Genomic DNA, 19,722 nt, shown 5'->3' with positions numbered 1-19,722 from the left:
GTTCAATTTGTATAAGTATTCCTACGGCAGTCCTGCATCAGAGCTTGTATTCCAGCGATCTTTTAATAATGATTTTGACCTTTCATTCCTTGCTCTAATAAAGAATTCTGGGAAGATGTGTGATTTGTTAAACTACAAACAAATAACAAAATTGAACAAGCTTCATCTTAAAAAAAGCGGTTTTGGCAATAAAGTTCATGAAAGATGATGACTCGACAATAGCAAAACAATCTGCTGACATTTGCGGTGATTGCATTTGATCTCATAAAGACTTTGTTCACTTAGTTCCTTACAACGGGTGTGTTCTATTACAAGAGTCAACTTTGGACTTCTGTCCTTACATGTATATTTGGAATGAGTTGCCCCAAAAAATTGGTAGCTGCTTGTTACATTTCAATAACATATTTTTTAGCACTCCAAAGCTAATTATCAATATGGTGGCAAAAAGGAACATTAAGATGTCAGCTTTCTTCCAACAATATATTTTTGCTCAAAGTGACAATCTTGTTAATCAAGTTGATAACAAATTTCTTATGAGTGGCCACTCTTACTTACCTTGTGCCGAAGACTTTGAACTAATCAAAAAACGAAAGAAGTATTTAAAATACATTTTTGACCCAACGGCTTATAGCAACTTCAAAAAAGAAGGATACATTTGAAATTATTATTATGATTGGATGTTTTCAAATAAACAATTTCGGAAGAACATAGCAAATCGGAAAATTAATGTTAATAAGGAAAAAGTATAATATTTTAAAATTAATTGCATTCGATTTCTGAAAGATTCACATTTCAATATGTTATATAAGTACTTTTTGATACTGTGATTTTGAAAACAAAAACATATGAACTCATCACAGATTTCGAATTATTGTTTCCTGTAGGAAATGCCGTAAGTAAAGTAAGAAAGAAAGACTTATTGGATTGTCTTAATTCTCTCCCACCGAATTACAACGACTTTTATACAAATTTGAAAACTGTTTCCATTAGCAGAGACGTTAAGCTGAACTGTGAGTAACTATCATAGTAGTGTAAACTTATACTTAACTTTCCAATGATATCGTATTTAAAAGTGAAAATCAATTTGTTTTTCCATATCTTGTTATCAAATAAGTAGGTCAGTACCCAAGAAGTGATAGTGGAGTAACCCACATTAAATCCAGTAACTAATATTTTAAAGAATAGATTAAAGGCTTGAATATTTTTGAATAGGCAGCAAATAACAAACATTTCTTTATCGTTAAATTTTAAATCGCGATTTTCTAAATAAATGCAATTTAGAGTAACGCCTTTTCTACTCTCAATGCCTTAATTTTGGACACCACTTTTTAAACTTTTATATCAAAATAGACTTTAGTTCACTTCATTGTTTTTGGTTTTTATCATAGTTCAGTAGCACAATCAAACAGGCTCATTTAAAATGAGAAAAGAGGCTGAGATGCGACCCACACCGATAACTTCCCATCCCGTCTGGCGATTTGTCTCGCTTAAAAGTTTGTCTATATTTACTCGTATCAATTTTTACCAAATTTGCGTACTATTTTTTGTAAATTTTATTTATTGTGTCATAACCGGACACTGTCTAATAGGAAAGCACGCCATGAGACTAGGCGTATGCTCAAATGACTTTTGCAGAAGCTGTATTGACGACGAAGAGGAAGAAACGGTTCTTCATCTTCTCTGCACATGCCCTGCTCTGGCTCGAAAATGAAAAAATCTCCTAGGAGAATTCGTCTTACTATCCATATCTCTTCTGTTTCTTGAGCTATGGACGACGAAAAAAACGTCGCCAACGTACCGACGTACGAACATACGTGCACACTCACGCACAGACATCTTTCTAAAATTATTTTATTTCTACTCTAGGGACCTTGAAACGTCGAGAAATGTCAAAATTTTGAATTTGACAAATCGGACCCATTACAATAACTTCCTATGGGAAGTTAAAAATATACAAGGAACAGCAAAACTGGGCTTACTTTAATACTACGCATTTCATAATATAAAATTACAAATATTAAAAAAAACAAGGTGCCAGGGTGTTCATCACTCCATATCGGTCTGTCTTTTGGCAATCATGCTTAAAAGTGTATTCTTCAAATATAATGTTGAGCAGCTCACATACGTTTCTAGATAGAAGCTGAAGCATAAAAAAGCAACACAAAAAAAAAGCTAGTAAAAGTCGTGTTTTCGACATTTTAAATAGGTTTGTTTAGTTTTAAACGCTTCTGTCACTTAAATCTAAAACTTACGTCCGTTAGACTTTGGCTATAAAATAACTAGTATCAATTTACGTACAATGTATGAAATTTTTTCAAATACATAACTGAACTAGGGTTATTTTGTCACACCTTCGAGTGAAATTTTGTTCGTTTTTGTCACTAGTACAGTTAGACAGACTTGTTAGTTTTTGCTCTACACCTTGACACCTTTCATTTGACATGCCTATGCCTTAGAAAAGTTTACAAATTAGTGCACCCTTTTTTGTCGTTAGCTCTTAGTTGGAAAAATCAAATTGACAAATTTTTATCCACGCGAACTAACTCCACAGAGGGATTTAGTTCCTACTTAGTGAGAACTAAATACACTTTACTAAAGTGCTAAGTGGGAACGAACTCCACTTTCTTATGGGAATTTAGTACACATTCAAAAATATGAAGGTGGAACTAATTTCTAACAACAATAGCTTCAAATCACAGTTAGTTATCAGATTCTTGAAACTTGTTCGATTTTGATTAGTATACAGTCGAACATCAGTCTTAAGCAAATTAAAAAAACCGTGCTTAGTGTGAATTAAATTAAAATAAAAAAAAGAGGCTGGGATGCGACCCACACTGATAACTTCCCATCTGTCGATTTGTCTTGTTTAAAAGTTTGTCTATATGTATTCGTATCAATTTTTACCAAATTTGCGTACTATTTTTTAGAGATTTTATTTTTTATGAAAAACCGGATTGTTGGATTTTTATATTTAAAGTTACTGAATATCGGAAACAATATTTTCTGTATAATAAAATAAGTTTGAAGCCAATATTTTTAATTTTTGATAAGCTATTTGAGTCGAAAACTGTCAATTCGATTTTTCTCAAAATTTAATCGAAGGTTGAAAACAATATTTCTTTTAAGTAAAAGTTAGTAAGAAGCTATTATCTCAAATTTTTGAAAAGATATTTGAGTCGAAAATCAATTTTTACCAACTTTTATTATTTTTTTTTAGGTTTTTATTTTTTGTGTCAATTCGATTTTTCTCAACATTTTTCAGAATATTGAAAACAATATTTCTTATAAGACAAAATTAGTTTGAAGCCTTAATTTCAATGTTTTGAAAAGATATTTGAATCGATATTCAATTTTTACCAACTTTGAGTAATGTTTTTTTTAGATTTTTATTTTTTATAAAAAAAACTGTCAATTCGATTTTTCTCAAAATTTTATTAGATGTCGAAAACATTATTCTTTGTTTCATAAAATTGTTTTGGAGATGAAATCATATTTAAGTCGTAAAATTTTGGAGGTGACAAATTTTTTTTTCAGTTTTTATGATTTATAAAAAAACCGTTACTTCGATTTTTAAAAAAAAAATATATTTCTTTGCTATCTTGTTACAATATATTAAATAATATTTAATTTAAGTCTCTAGAGTTTTTGGTTCGCAAGATATTTAGGGCTAACCAAAATGTTCACCTTTTTTTTAAAATGCTATGGTAAAGAAACCACTCACGCAATTTTCTTGAGAGAACTTTCTGCATCTTTCTGCCTTTTTATCTGTATAACAAAATTTATTTGAAATCGATACCTCTTCTGGTTCTTAAGCTATGGACGACGAAAAAAACGTCGCGAAAGTTTAAACGTATGTACATACGCACGCACAGACATCTACATCTACGCACAGACTCCAGGACCTTGAAACGTCGAGAAATGTCAAAATTTTCAATTTGATAAATCGGACCCATTACAATAACTTCCTGGGGGAAGTTAATAAAAGCATGGAAAAATAAAATTGAATTTATTACGGCGTTTTGTAAGAATAGTGTGTTAATTTATGACCGTGAAGAAAAACAAATGTATGTTAAAAAATATACTGGAGATAATATTTTACGTTACATTTGCTATTATGGTCAAAATTGCAAGGGGAGCTTAGTTATTGATGAGCAAAGTGATAAAAAACTAATAAAACCGAATGAGGCTCATCATCCACATGAAAATCAAGAAAAAACCATGAAAAAAATGAAAATTTTAAATGCTATGAAAAAAGATTGTGTCAGCGCACCTTTTAAGCGGAGGCTAACTGCTCCTGAGATTGTGTAGTGATAAATCAATTTATATTAATTTTAAAAGTGTAAAAAAAGGAAAGCTATGGACTTTCCAAACTAATCTCTAAAGACAATTTTTACCAGCACACAATTTTGGAGAAAGAATTTGCCTACACAATTTTAATGGCTCTAAAAATACAAATATGATTAGAGAAATGCCTGAGGCATTACCAACAAATTATTTTATAGATGGAACATTTGATGTTGGTACAACCAATTAATTATAATTCTTATGCAGAACACTTAAGTATCTCCTATATTCCGATAATTCCCAAAATTATTTGGAACTCGATAGGCCGATTTGTATTTTCAGAATCTAGAAAATCAACAGTTTATTTCGAAATATCGTTTTCAAAATTCTGAAAATGATCAAATAAATACGCGAGCGGAAAAATTTTGCCCAAAATAGAATCAATTTGCAGTGTGAAAATAAAAGAATTCGGGCGAATTTCGATATTTCGAAATCAATTTTTACTTTTTTTATTCAAAAATATTTTTCATTGCATATATTTTTAGGTATACCCATTCTTGTATATTTCAGCCACAAATAAGTCTACAAATATGTATACACATCTTTTCGAAATTATTGAGCGAAACCTCTACGAATTTCATGCAGCTTCATTGACAACAGATTACGAACAGAATTAACGAAACGCCTTTAAAACGGATTTTCCAAATGCTTCTTTAAACGGGTGTTGGTTTCACTACACCAAGGCCTTTAGAAGAAAAGGAGCGAGAATCCCTGATTTTTAAGAACAATAAGGAGAGACAGAGTGGTTAAAAACATTTTGCAACAATTATTGACACTGCCTCTATTGAGCTTCCAAAGCATTTTCGATAATTGAAAATGAAGCAATAAGAATTTTCTCTGTAAGCTTATCTTCGTTTGTGGCCTACTATAAACGTCAGCGGATGTTGTGGGTAAGAACAATTAATCTGTAATAAATGTACATTTTCATCGTGATATTTGTTTATTCAATAGGAAACTCCGCAGTCATTTTCTGTGTATAAAAACCGAATGCGAGCCACAAGCACCCTGGAGGGCTACAATAGTCGCCTAGGAAGAAAACTATTTAAAAACGGAATTTTTTTAAATTCATCAGTTGCCTGATCGACGAAGAGTACAACTGCACACGCGATTTTATGGAAGCTGTAGACGCTGAAACTCTGCTTATGTTTGCATCACCAAATCCGTTTTTTGCAAAAAAAAGGATGCAAAAACAGATACCCTTATATCTAAAGTCGATGCCAAGCGTATAAACATTTTTGAATACCTTCCACAAATTATCAAAAATTTCAACAAACTTGATGACAAAGAACTGGAAGTGTCCGAAGAAGAAGATTCTGAGCCAGGAAGCGCCGGACTTGAGCAACATTTAAACAATGAAATCAACACCCCATTGTGTATTATTGGTTTTGAACATGTTCGCGACATTCTTCTTCTTCCGTGTAACCACATTAAAATCTTTGGAAGTTGCTACGATACAATGTCAAGAAACGATGCATCCCCCGTATTGTGCCCATATTGTAGAACAATAGTTCAGGGATTATTGAACGTTTTTTTGTAAATTATATGTATTTAAACAATTTTATTTAACTATGTATTCATATATTCATTTTTATTTTTTTCTGACATGCATTATATTTTTTTTGACTTTTGTTGTATTATATTTAAGTATATTTCTACTTAATCGAAATTCTAAGAATTTTGCTTACTAAATTTGGTAGCATCTTTTACATTATGAAACTTATTTCGTTTTTGACTTATAAAATTGTTAACAGTTTCCTATATTCTACTTGCTTCTTCTTTTAAAAGTGGGAATTAATTTTTAAACTCAAAGAGAACTTAAATCACACATTTTTTCGGAATTAGATTCCCAGTTAGCATGTGAGTTAGTTCCCGTGGATTTATTTCCCCGAACCTTTTTATCGGTTCCGATTTGATCTTTTGTTTTTAATTACAAAAAGATTAAAATATTTATGAAGTATATGCTGCTTCTATTTTTTAACAACAAATACTACAGAAAATCAGCAAACTTTAGGTTATTAAAGTGTGTTCTTAGACAATTATGCGTAAGTTCTCCTGATTGAATCATTTAAACAAGTTAAATGATTTACTGCTTCATTGGAAATCTCACTTGGCATTCTCACCTTTTATTTTATTTGATTTATTTATCGAATAAGTTAATTATTGAATGTGCACTTTGTCTTCTATAAATCTTTGTATTACATCATTGCATGATTTGAAACCATCAAAGGTCAAAAACAACAAATATATATAATAGAAATAAGTGACTCTAAAGTTAAGGGGGATCATAATTAAATCAATGCTTTAGATTGAAATTAATTACATAAGTGTGACATCAGTAATAAAAACAAAATTGCCGACAGGATTGTACATCACTTTGGGTATGTGTCCTTATAATTAATGAGATTACTACATATTATAATGTAGTTTGCTATTAAAAGTATGTATAGGCAATTAACCTGGTCATAAGGGTAGTTTTTAGGGAGTACCTGACCTATACATATATAATAATGTCAAAGTCATTAATTAGAAAGTTATTGAGTCTAAATGAAGAAGTTTGAGGAAAATGAGTGATGTTTTCAAGTGGACTTCTAACTATTTCTTTAAAAGTTCTAATTGTTTAAAGGTTTGTAAATAAATTCAATAATTTTGACACTGTATAAAATGCAACTGGACTCTATCAACAATAAAATAGTTGGTAGTAGAGCCTTGATTTTCATTTTATTTTTCGAGCTGTTTATAACCATATTGGCACCACTTTTAAGGGAACAAAATAACAAAAAAACTTCTCCTTGGTAAGGAAGTTAAATCCCCAATAAATGTTTTTGTAATTGGTTTTGAATTGTTATCCACGTGTGGAAAGTTCCTAAATTAGATTCTCCCATATAAACGTTTCCATTTAAAAGTTGAAATTCCCTCAAAAAATTAATTATTTACTTTAAATTGCATGTTATTTATTCTCATAAGAGAAATACTTTATTTAACTACACCACATTCCAATTAATATAAAATAATTTGTTTTTCTTATTTAATATCCTTCTCATGTCTTTCTCCTCCCGAGGAAAATACAATTAAAATTAAAAAAAAAAAACTAAACTAAAACTTAAACTTTCTAATTGGAAACCTATGTTGAACAAACACCTCAACTTTCCATCAACAACTAGAAAACTACAAAAAAATAAAACTTCTCATTTCTACTCTAGACAACACGAACACCTTAACACCTAAGGTGCAAAATAGACAAAAACCAAAAAAATAAACTTTTTCATAGTAAAACTTACATTTATCCATATAATCATCATCATCATCATCTTCATCCTTATATCCATCCACATTCTTCCCTACACCACCTAAGGATCTTTATGCCTAGAAAACCATCGTAAACAAATTAAATACTCTTGTCACCTTACCCGACAAAAAATATATATCAACAACAACAACAAAACAAAAACTAAAAAAAAACTTCATCAACTGCAAATGTTTACCAATACATTGTTTAGCACGAAAAACTTTTTCCATGTCATGAAGAATTTCAACATCCTCCCCAACCCCCTTTCTGTCCTCTTGAATATACCTGGGGCAAAATATACCGAATAGAAAACAAAAAATGACAATACTTCACCCTGATGTCCTTTGGTCTTTGCAAAATGACCAACCAACCAACCAACTCCATAACATCAATAGCAACGATATAAGGAATGGAACTGGTGGAGAGGACGAAAAGTTTAAATGGTATTTTGTGTAGCCCCAGCCTTGTCAACACAATTTTAGTTTTTCCATTCCCAGTTTGACACAAAAAGTGTCAAACACTAGCCATTGATTTTATGTCACCTTCGCTGTCACCTATACTCTGGAGCTAGGGCTGGAGCTGGATGTTGACTTTTTTACTAATATATTTATATGAAGCTATAAACTTCAAGTCACACATAAACCTACTCCACCTCTAGATTATTTTCATTTGGAATTAAAAATTTAATACGTAATTATTTCGTCAGCAAGTTTTCAAATTAGTTGACGGAATTATATAAAGGATTCCCTAGCCAAAAAACAAAAATTAAGGGCTTCCACGCGCAATCCCCATCCTAAACCATTTTAACTTTTCTCATTATACAAAACTATGACCTATAACGGTGTAAAATATAATATAGTAAAGTCCAAATCATCATCATCATCAAAGTACAATATACTCACAGAGTTAAAGCCCAATCGAGGAACTTATGTAATCCAAGTTCCAACTGTTTGGTCTGGAACCAGTTGGTGTGGAAGGGCATCATGTAAGGGGCTTTGTTCTGTTCGTAATAACGAGAGAAGTCCTCCTGCAGCCATTCAACGACTTCATTCTCATCCAGACTATGCAAGACACATTGATCCAAGTAAGGACAATGACCACCCTCATAGCCCTCAACATAATGGGTATTTAATGGCACTTCCCATACTCCAGGGAATTGCCTTGTCGGGCAAGTACCACTCTTGCATTCATGTGAGATTTTAAAGTCCAAGGTGTATGGCCAAACTGGAACATTTACTGGCGGAACTGTCACTGAACTGTCATAGATGTAGCCAAAGTCCTCGATAACCTTTCAACCAAAACCAAAAAGACAACACACATACAAAATCACAAAATATAATTAAAAATGATAACCCGAATCGAGCTTGAATCGAGTCGAGTCGCTGAGTTCTGATGAAAATTACATACCTTGTATTGGGTATTCCTGCCGGGTTTCAAAAATGGTGCCCTCATACCAACAACTTCACTCACTGAAACATTCGCAAAGAATCTCAAAATTTCTCGCATTCCGATCATCTCGCCAACCCATTCCTCGTAGCCTTTGTCCTGTAGACCGTTTTGTAGGGAAATTGTTTCGGTAGCGATTTCGTGTCCTTCGTAGGCCAAGGTCTGGATCTGCTGGTAGTTGCTGCAATGGAGATAAGGATAAAATATATATTTATACAATTGATACACAAGTTTTCATTTTCATTTTCAGTTAAAGTTAGAAGAATTGATAGAGAGTGGAGGAGGAAGAGGGTGGTTGTGGGTGTGATGGGAGAGATCAAATGTCCCTCAGAGCTTTCTCTGACGATAATAATAATATGGTTGCAAGTGAGGCTTGGTTCCTAGTTCCTGATGGTTCCTGTGCCTGTGTTGTGCATATACGACTCTGACTCTGACTCTGTCTCTATAAACCCTCAATGGTCCATTTTGGCCATTTTCCCAGAAATGTCTCAGATGTCTATCTATTCTGTGTATAGAGGGATTTGCATTTGGGTACCCCAAAATGAGTTTGTCCTTCTGTTTTCCTAAAAATAAATGTGTATACGTATCTGATGTGGCATGGAAAAGTATTGTGCAGCATTTTCGAGTGAAATGTGGTAATTCAGAGGTGTATACCTCTTCCCAAGAGATGGGTTTTAGGAAAATAGCAATAGTTCTGCACACTTCTGAGACTCCACATCACAGCACTAAAGTTGCAGAAACAGAGACAGACAAGCGATGAGATTTAGAAAACATTTTAATACGTTTTGAATGGTCCGCAAAGAGCATCTCCGGAGTAAGGACAGTTAGATGAGAATTGTTTCCCTCTGATGCGTGGTACCTATAGTATACATAGCTCTGGTGTTGGTATACATTTAGAATGAGGAGGGTTTAGCTAAACACAAAACGATAGTTGAGGGACTACCTTAACCTATTAAAGGGAGGAATTTTGTTCTATTTTTTTGCGAGGAAGTCACAGCGTAGATAAGTTTAAGGTTGCCAATAAACTTGTTCGATCATATAAGGAGTTGTGATTTTGTTCTTCTAAGCGACTTAGAGTATTTCAAGATTGCCATCAGGGGAATCTAGAACTTTGGGGGAGTTTCAATGAAGTCGGCGATAGTACTCCAATTCAATATGCTAATATATCCTTTAATTGATAATGAGCTTCATAAAGGTTACTTTAAGTTACTTTATTAAAAATAAATCGTAGTAAGTGCTCTGAGCAAATGCTTCGTTAACAACTTTTAGCATTGACTTATTTAATCACAACGAGGCTTTGGAAAAATTATACTTTCAAGAAAACTGGTAGCAACACAATTTTTCAGAGCAAATTCTCCTTTAAGTATCAAAGAAAAGAAGCAATTGCTTAAATTTCTGAGCCAGCCACTTGGTAGGATTAAAATATTTTTATATATGTCTAAGTTTTGAGGTTCAGAGAGTTTAATAAAATTAATATTTTGAACTTTTGCTTTTCTCGTACAATTTGTTTTAGCATTTGGCAACCCTGGCTAATTTTTTAGCTCCCAATGTAATTTGTTTTTTGAAGTTGATTAAAAACAAAATTTACAATTGGTCACCCGCTTTATGCATTGCATTCATTCATGTGTTGTTTCTAGGTAAAAGATGTAGCCACATGTAAGATTTGACAGATACCAGAAAGAACCAGAACCCGAACCACCGTATAGCACAGAAGAATATGACTTTATTCATTATTTTCATTTGCTTATAGAGTTTTAGTTTTATAAATTTGTTTATGAAATGAAAAAGTTTGATAACAGTTTACCACGCAGGATAATATGCATTTTGAAGTACATATATGGAAATTAAGTTAAGAGCTTATGCATTATAAAATTTACTAAAGAGTGATGTTGGAAATCAAATGGAATGTTTTGTTATGTTCCAGAAGTGGAATAGTTTTGAACAATAAAATTTGACAGTTAATGTAATTTGATGGCACAATTTATGAGGTTCTTTATACTGATGAAGTTCATATTTATTAACAAATGAGGATAAATGATGTTGTTCTTGAAGGCTCTGGGAAGTAAAATCTCAGGAATTGACGGGGAATTACTTCACTTTAGTGGGTTTGGAATAGTTTTTAAATAAATTAATTTCTAGTTAATAAAAAGTTACTTTTTTATGGTTTATTGTGTGAAGTTATTTGTTTTTAGATTTCGCAATAATTTAAGATCTAAAAGCGTAGAAGTTGAAAACAAGTTAACACAATTTCATGGTGAAATTTTAATTCTTTTAATTTTAATTTTATGAAAAGAAAACGGTTTGTGTGAAAATGTCATATGAAGAGGTAAAAATATCTCTGTTTAAAAATAAATATTCCAGATTGAGTAAATTCTGGAGAAGATAGAAACTTATGTGTTGACACATTTGTTGTTTTGTAAATTGGGTATAGAATAAAGTAGGTATAATACAAAGAAGTTTAGGTGCTTCACACGTTTATTGACTGTTTTTAATTTATAATTTAGTTTTCTTTTAAGGAAAATATCCTAAAAAAATGGCGTCAATGGCCGTTGGCTTCTATAATTCGAATGAATTCATCTTCGTTTTCATGAAGTTGGCTGCGGTTATTTTACTTTTACAATGAAGTTGGCTACAATTTTATAAAGTAAAGCGTAGCTGCCATCGGTGAAGTGGAAACCAAGTTTAATGTTCTTCTTACACTTGGTCTCTTCAATTTATTATGCTACAAAATTAATATTTTAGTTCTGTTTTTTTTTTGTATTTTTATTGAAGAGAAATGAAGCCGTGATGATTTTAAAGGAGATATTGATTCGACAAACACTGATACCTTCCCATAGGTAAGTGCAAAAAAGTTTTTTGTTTTTGTCCCCGAGATATTTTACTTGAAAACCAAATGTGACCCATTTTTTTCGAAGCCAGCAGCCCAACTTCCAGCCACGACGAAGTGGTGTTTGCCGGTATTTAATGTGTGAAATTTTTCAACGCTACCCGTCTTGTGATTGGTGGCACTATGTTTGAACACAAGCGAACCAGCTTAGAAGGTAGAAGGAGCATTTTGCTTTGGTTTCGAACCATGTATTTGAGAGCAACTGGTATCTTCTAATCATTTCCAAATACACACAACCCCCTCAGCAAAAAATAAAAGCGCTGAAAAACATAAAGTTTAAATAAATTGGATATTGAAAGCTTTCCTGAAGAGTAGAAAAGGAGAATAAATATCAAGCTTTCTAAATAAACGAGACCTGATGGAATGTGGAAACTGAAAAGGGATTTACGTTTCACCCACTGTCGTCAAAATAGAAGCGATGATTATCTTGTTAAACTCCCACTCGTCTTTTCTGGTAAACATTATTCAACAATTAGAAGAAAAGGAAGAGTTTTGAGTATCTTGGTCTCAACTGAATGGGGAACTCAACAAGATGTCGCTAAAAATCTAACGCTGCGTTCGGGTAGTGTAAAGGAACAACTCTCGTAGATTAAAGGCAAAGCTACAAATGTCCCGCTCAAACCTCAAATCAGTACAATACCAATTGGAAAATAACAGCAAATCGGAGATCTTCATTCTTATGGGTATCTTCATATAATCTTGTTAGTCTGTTTCAATCTTATATCCAATGAAGAACTATGTATTTATATAGAGTAACGATTCGTAAACCCATTATACGAAAGTGTAAGTGGAAGTGAGTTGGACACACTCAAGAAGGCAGAAAAGTCAGAAGACGGCGGAGCATGTGGAGAAGAACAGTCAAGGAAAAATCATCTAAATTAGGCTAGAGTTGGAAAGAGCTATAACACATCTTTTAAAACCGCACACGATGACTGGAAGAAGTATTTGAGGGCCTATTACCCGATACTTAACACAGACGTTAGTTAGTATTAGTCTTAGGATCTAAGTAAGCCATGTTTTGAAGGCTTTCTTTTACTTTTTCTTAAAAAAATTATTTGATTTAAACAAAAATATTTTGCAGAGTGAAAAAATTTTTTCAATTCCTTCTTTGATTTTGGAGATATTTGAGTTAAAAATCGGTTTTGAACAAATTCGTGTAGTATTTTTTGAAGATTTTATTCAATATTTCTTAAAAGAATTTAATTAATTATAAAAACAATATTTTGTGAAATATTTAAATTTAGATAAAATTGTTTCATGATATATTTGGGGTCAACCGAATTCGTACCCTTTCTTTTAATTACTATAGCACTCAATTTTTTGGTAAGTTTTTGAAACCTTGAAACGTGGAGAAATTTCAAAATTTTAAAAACTACAAATCCGACCATTTTTTATAAAATTTATTTTCCGAAGTTTATTAAAAGTATAGAATTTGGTTAACTCCGATTATCTAACAAACCAATTGCATTATCGACTTCTTATAAATTGTATGTTACCAAATTAATATAAACATGTAAACAATTGATAGCCAACATTTTTTTAGTGAAGCAAACAGTTTGGAGTAAAATATTTGTCAGCTCGAATAAAATTGTATTGCTTCCGAAATAATTGAATACGTTATTGATATCTGGTGTAATTTTTGGAAATTTTGAAGCGACAGATTTGTTTACAAAATTAAAAATCGTTTTTCGAATATCTAGAAAATGAATAAAGCTATCAACTAAATTTTTATTTTATCTTGTTAAAATATTCTTGCCAACTTTCGAAAGAATTTAAAAAAAACACATGTTAATAGTTTCTGTCATATCCCAGCCACTCCTGTTGATTTAAAATTTGACCTGCATAATAAAATATCTAATTTCAGAAATACCCCCGCAGCAAACTTGGAATAATTATCTTCTATGCCAAAACATACCAATTTGACAACAGTGCAGCCTTGCTTTTCTAATGAGTCCATAAGGGAATGTTTACACTACATAAAGACCTACAATAAACTGTTGTTTTAAGACTTGCAACAACTCCTATTAACCGCACGAGCTACACTATCAGGTGATAGCGTAGTTAATAAAAGACAAGGAAAGAAAAGATATTATAATAAAAATGAAATAAACCAACAACAAAGAAAAAAAAAGCGCAGGTACAGCACCTCCAGCACCACCTCGACTGCAAGAGACGCAGAGAAAATTAAACATCCCAGGTAGTTAGGTTAAGTGCCCTGACGGACGTGTATCCTGTACATCTTCGTTACAATAAAAAAAAAACTTCACATCCCTCGAGGGGCTTCGTCTTCAACTTTAGCATATACTTTTTAGACAACCAAAGCCAAATCATCATGTACCACCAAAGTGCACATCTATTAAAGAATTTGTGTCGTTTCCGCCTCCGTACCGAGCGTCACTGTTACCGTTACCGTAACCGTTACCGCCATCATCCTCATCATCGTCGTTCGTCCTTTCAGCTTGTTTTTTTTTTATTTTATTCGTCTATTTGAAGAAGGAAATTTCCATAATATTACTTCTAGTTAGGTCCTTTCACGTAGCTAGCACCGGTTTTCCAGTTATAAAAGGTGTGTAGCGGTAGAAGTAGACGTAGACGTATAGTGGAGGTAAAATGTTCTCTGTGCGGTCTTGGGTAGGGTTTTCTTCTTCAAAGCTTTTCATAGGAGGTGTACGAGTATATGGAATCACGTAGTCCTTCGCGCTTATAGTAATAATGTCGGTGAATGTAAAGTTCTCTGACAGCTGTTAAACTTTAGGTCATTATGGGGGTTGTTCAGTTATGTTTTCATTTTTTTTTTGGTTCCTCAAACCTATTACTCCCATACAAGTTGAGCTTAGTGAGTAAGACGAAAAAGAGGAAGAAGATGAAGAAAAGTCCATTTGGAATGAGCTGATGGGCACTTTTAGAACCTTAATTCCTATAAGTGGAACGGTCGCGGTTTAGAAAAAAGGGTTGTTGGGAAAATGTTTAGCTTCCGGTGACGAGTTTAGCTTCAGCTTGGATTTTTGTTGTCTGATGCTGCTGTCGTCATATAAAATACTTGCATACAGCCAGCGCAATGGTTGGTTTAAATAGATATACCTACCAAAAAAAAAACACCTAGAAGAAACTGACGATGCGACGTGTCTTGAGCTTTTCTCTTCAACATGTCTAACCTAACTAGAATGCTTATGAGGATTTATAGCTGTCATCCAAGCCAAGAACAAAAAAAAAAAAAAAATACTATATGTGTGACCTGGGGACTGAAATTTATCTGAATTAGGACATTTTTGAATGGTAATCTCTGGAGGCGGACAAAAAAGTTTATTTTTAATGTTATGTGTATCCTTGAGAGGTTGGATACAATATGAGTTGTTTTTTTTTTTTGGTTAAGTAGGTAGGTAGAGGTGATATAAGAAGAAGTTTAATAAAGTACCACTAAAAATGCTTGCCATTATCCTAAATCCTACCCTTAACTAAAAAAAAAATGTTGATGGTTTTAGTATGGTGGGATGTGTGGTGGAAAAGTTTTAAAATTTAGAGATTGGCTTTTTCGAGGAATTATGGTTTTTCTGAAATGAATTATGTGCAGGTTATAAAATTTAATTTTGAAGTTAATGGTTGTACGTATCATGCTGCATAAGTTTGCTATTACTTTTTTTGTTTTGTTTAATTTAAAAGTATGCATCAGTCTGTCGAGAAGTGGTATAATCAACAATGCAACCTGTGCTCAATGGAAGTTTTTGAGAAGTTAGAACTTAGTTGATATCTTTTTTTAATGAGTTATCTATTCTTTAAGGTTGTTACTTAGTTCAGAATGAACTCAATACCTCCAATAATTGTTCATAACTCGTAGTAATTTTTCTAATTCCTCAAACTATTTTATCCAAGCCAAGATTTTAAAGCTCCAGTTTTGTTCTCAAATTTGCATGATGTGATGTAAATGCCATATATAGGGATAAAGGCATCATAAAATATCGTGTCTTGCGAAGAAATTTCTGAACTTTGTCTTAGAATTAAAACAAAAAACTCGTTTGCTTCATTTACACCAGAAATGGTTCACAGTTTCAAGTTGCCAGGATTGGTTTATCTTAAAGTCAATAATTTAACCAATATTAGAACATTATTCGATAAATAAAAGTTTTAAAATGTTTCTAGTAGTTTCAACAAAATAATTCTTCTCGTAGCCTTAGTTTTTCACTCATCAAGTCTGAAGGTGTTATCTTAATCTGCACGGGTATGTCCAAACAAAATCATAATTTACGTAAAATAGTAATCTCCGGTTAAGAACTTCTGCTTTTTAAGTATGTATAACCGCACAAAAAAATTTCAATGATCATATTTTGATTGTTAAATTTCGGTTTCCCATGTACTTATTTTAGTGCGAAGAAAAATGACGCAATAGAGACAGCGTTGTTAGAAAATTCTTAAGGTTTTGAGTTTGATAGTTTGCGTAGTACTAGTTTCACGCTGATCAATGCTACAGAACAAAATCAGATAAAACCAAGTATCACGAACATATGGTTCGATTTGGATTTGCTGAGACAAGTGATAAAAAACCTCAATGCGTAATTTGCGGCAAAGTGTTGCCGAACAGTGCAATGTTTCCAGCAAAAATGAAACGTCACTTTGCAGGGATTCATCCAGATTTCAAAAGCAAACCGACTGATATCTTCAAAATAAAGTATGCTGAAATTTCAAATTACTATTACTCAAGGCAGTGAACGAAAATGCGTTGATGGCATCCTACTTGATAAGTTCCAAAAAACGCAAACTGTTGAAGCCAATACCATTGCTGAAAACTTAATTAATTCATGTGTTAAGGACATAGTTGAATGTGTGTGGGATGAAAACGCCAAAAAATTAGTTGACACCGTTCCTTTGTCAATTAACACAATATCAAGATTTATCGGAGACTTAGCGGAGGATGTGAAAGCTACTTAATAAAAGTCACAAAATCTGCGCTGAAAATGGATGAATCAATGGATGTTACAGGGTTGGCTATCTTAATATTATTATTTTTTTTTTATAATAAGCGCACACTCAAAGGGATATATTACCCTTATTATGTAGACACAGTGTGAGCACTAGGAAAAGGAGAGAGGGTTTGAAAGGAGATGTCGGTGCACATTGGTTTTGAATTCCTGAATATTGCAATAGCTGGGAAAGACAGAGTGTGGTAAGGCATTCCACATTCGCATAGTACGGCTAAAGAACGAATCTCTATACTTGACACTACGACCTACTTAATAAAAGTCACAAAATCTGCGCTGAAAATGGATGAATCAATGGATGTTACAGGGTTGGCTATCTTAATATTATTATTTTTTTTTATAATAAGCGCACACTCAAAGGGATATATTACCCTTATTATGTAGACACAGTGTGAGCACTAGGAAAAGGAGAGAGGGTTTGAAAGGAGATGTCGGTGCACATTGGTTTTGAATTCCTGAATATTGCAATAGCTGGGAAAGACAGAGTGTGGTAAGGCATTCCACATTCGCATAGTACGGCTAAAGAACAAATCTCTATACTTGACACTACGACCGAAGATGGGCTCGAGGGTATATTGATGAGCATTCCTAGAAGCGCGAGTATTACAGTTGAACTGTTTAAGGGGAGGAATGCAGCTGGCTATTTCTCTAGAGCATAAACCATTAAAATAACGGTAAAACAGGGTGAGACAAGAAACATTTCGACGATGTTCAAGTGACGTAAATGATCTTATGATGGTAATATCACCAATCAGTCTAAATGCTCTACGTTCAATACTATCCAAGAGGCTTAAGTAAGCTGCAGGAGCACCAGCCCAGATATGGGAGTTATACTCAAGCTTTGGACGTATATAAGTCTTGTAAATAACAGCCAGATCAGAGGGGGAGAAAAACTTCTTGCATCGCCTTAGAAAACCCAAATATCTTGCGGCATTTTTGGCGACATCGCGTATGTGATCGTTCCACAAAAGGTTGTTGGTGATACACATACCGAGAATATCGAGATGTTCAGTTTCCTCGATGCAAGTGTCATTTATGGATAATGGCAGGTTGGGTTTATTTCGCTTTAACGATACAAGACAGCATTGAGTTTTTGAAGCATTAAATTCCACGCGGTTTCTTACTCCCCATTGTACAATGCTGTTTAGGTCGGAATTTAATGAGCTTATCATATTTTGTCGTTGCAGTTCCACATCCGAAGAAGAGGGGTGTGAATCTGAAAACGAATATGAAAAGCTAAGAGTATTATCGTCAGCGAAACAATGTATTGGATTAGATGTTGCAGACAAGAGATCATTAATAAAAATGAGAAAGAGTGTTGGAGATAAAACAGAGCCCTGGGGGACACCAACATTTATTTTGTGGTTTTCAGACTTGAATCCATCCAATACAACTTGTATTGAATGATTCGAAAGGTAATTACTAATGCAATGAAGGAGGGATTCATGATAACCAAAAGCACACATTTTCGATAAGAGAGCCTGATGGCAAACCCTATCAAATGCTTTTGAAATATCTAGTGCAATAATCTTACTTTCTCCAAAACTATGTAAAGAATTGTTCCACTGTTCCTTGAGATGAACCATGAGATCACCAGTGGACCTATTGCTACGAAAGCCGTATTGACGGCCATTAAGAAGCTTTCGATCTTCAAGATATTTCTTTAGACTGATAATTAATCAGCGTTTCCATGACCTTCGAAAGAAGGGACGTAAGTGCAATCGGTCGGTAGTTAGACGGTGAGAAAGATTCGCCTTTTGTGGGAATAGACTGGACAAATGCGGTTTTCCATCCGCATCCGCTCGGAACGAGACCTTCAGCTACCTAGTCTTTTCAAGAAGATTTCTTCTGCAATCCGTTGCCAACTACTACAACTGGTGCTAAAATTTTGAATTTGATTAAAAATTGTTTTTATTGTAGAAGTGAGGTGACTTTCTCACGGGAAAACACTGACGCGGTTTTTCAAAATTAGAGGTGAAGTTAGATCCTTCCTCATTGATAACAACTTTTTTTTTGGGTACATGTTGTGTAATGAGCGTTAGTTATCGAAATTGGCGTATCTGTCAGATATATTTAAAAAAATGAATTATTTGAGTGTAGGTATCACTTCAGGAAAAGGCAATACATTTTCTCGATGCCAGTTTTGGGCTGAATCTATAAAAAATCAAAACCTAGACAGCTTTCCAATGCTTGAAGAATTTAGAGGAGAAATAGATTTATACATTCCCGATGATATTTAAAATGAGTTTCATATCCACCTAGTAAGGTTTCTGGATAGCTTCATCCACTATTTTCTTTGTCGCGTTGGAAAAACCACCTCCCCTGACATTGCTGTAATTTGAGAGCTTGATTGACCTGACATCAATATCTTCGATAAAAGAAATTTTTGCAACAAAGAAGTCTATCAGAATTCTGGTATTTGTTGAAAGACGAGTTTAGTTTACTCTCACATAAAAGCTTAAATAATTCTTCTGTCGTTTGCAACAACATACATGCACGAAGCAGGGTTCCCTGCATATGTTGGAACCTAAATAAAACATAAATCCCGTCTCCATGCAGATCCTGATATACGGTTGTCCCAAATTCAATATTTCAGCTTTATGCAAAAATAAGTACGCATGCTATTTAAATATGTTATTCCTAATTAAGTTAAGTTAACATTGTTCTTGTGTTTTTTGTTGGAGAAAATGGATCCTGAATTCAATAAAATAAACGAAATTTGAAAAAAAAAAGTTATTTCATTTGCCACATGTAGCTGCAAAAAATAGTACATATATGCGCAGCAA

The 19,722-nt window shown here is 33.2% G+C and overlaps 1 protein-coding gene across 2 annotated transcripts in view; it reads right to left on the bottom strand.

Moving 5' to 3' along the window:
* LOC129946097 (chitin deacetylase 1) overlaps positions 1-19,722 on the bottom strand; it is a 101,919-nt gene that overhangs the window by 29,713 nt on the left and 52,484 nt on the right. For both annotated transcript variants that reach the window (XM_056056132.1, XM_056056133.1), the window contains exons 6-7: positions 9,038-9,257; positions 8,533-8,918 (exon numbers count right to left, since the gene is read on the bottom strand). In XM_056056132.1, coding sequence (XP_055912107.1) covers positions 8,533-8,918; positions 9,038-9,257 — 606 coding nt within the window. The remainder of the gene's footprint in view (positions 1-8,532; positions 8,919-9,037; positions 9,258-19,722) is intronic.

The sequence above is a fragment of the Eupeodes corollae genome, chromosome 2, assembly GCF_945859685.1.
Source record: "Eupeodes corollae chromosome 2, idEupCoro1.1, whole genome shotgun sequence".
In the NCBI taxonomy this organism is placed as follows: domain Eukaryota; kingdom Metazoa; phylum Arthropoda; class Insecta; order Diptera; family Syrphidae; genus Eupeodes; species Eupeodes corollae.
This window is presented reverse-complemented; position numbering and strand designations above follow the sequence as displayed.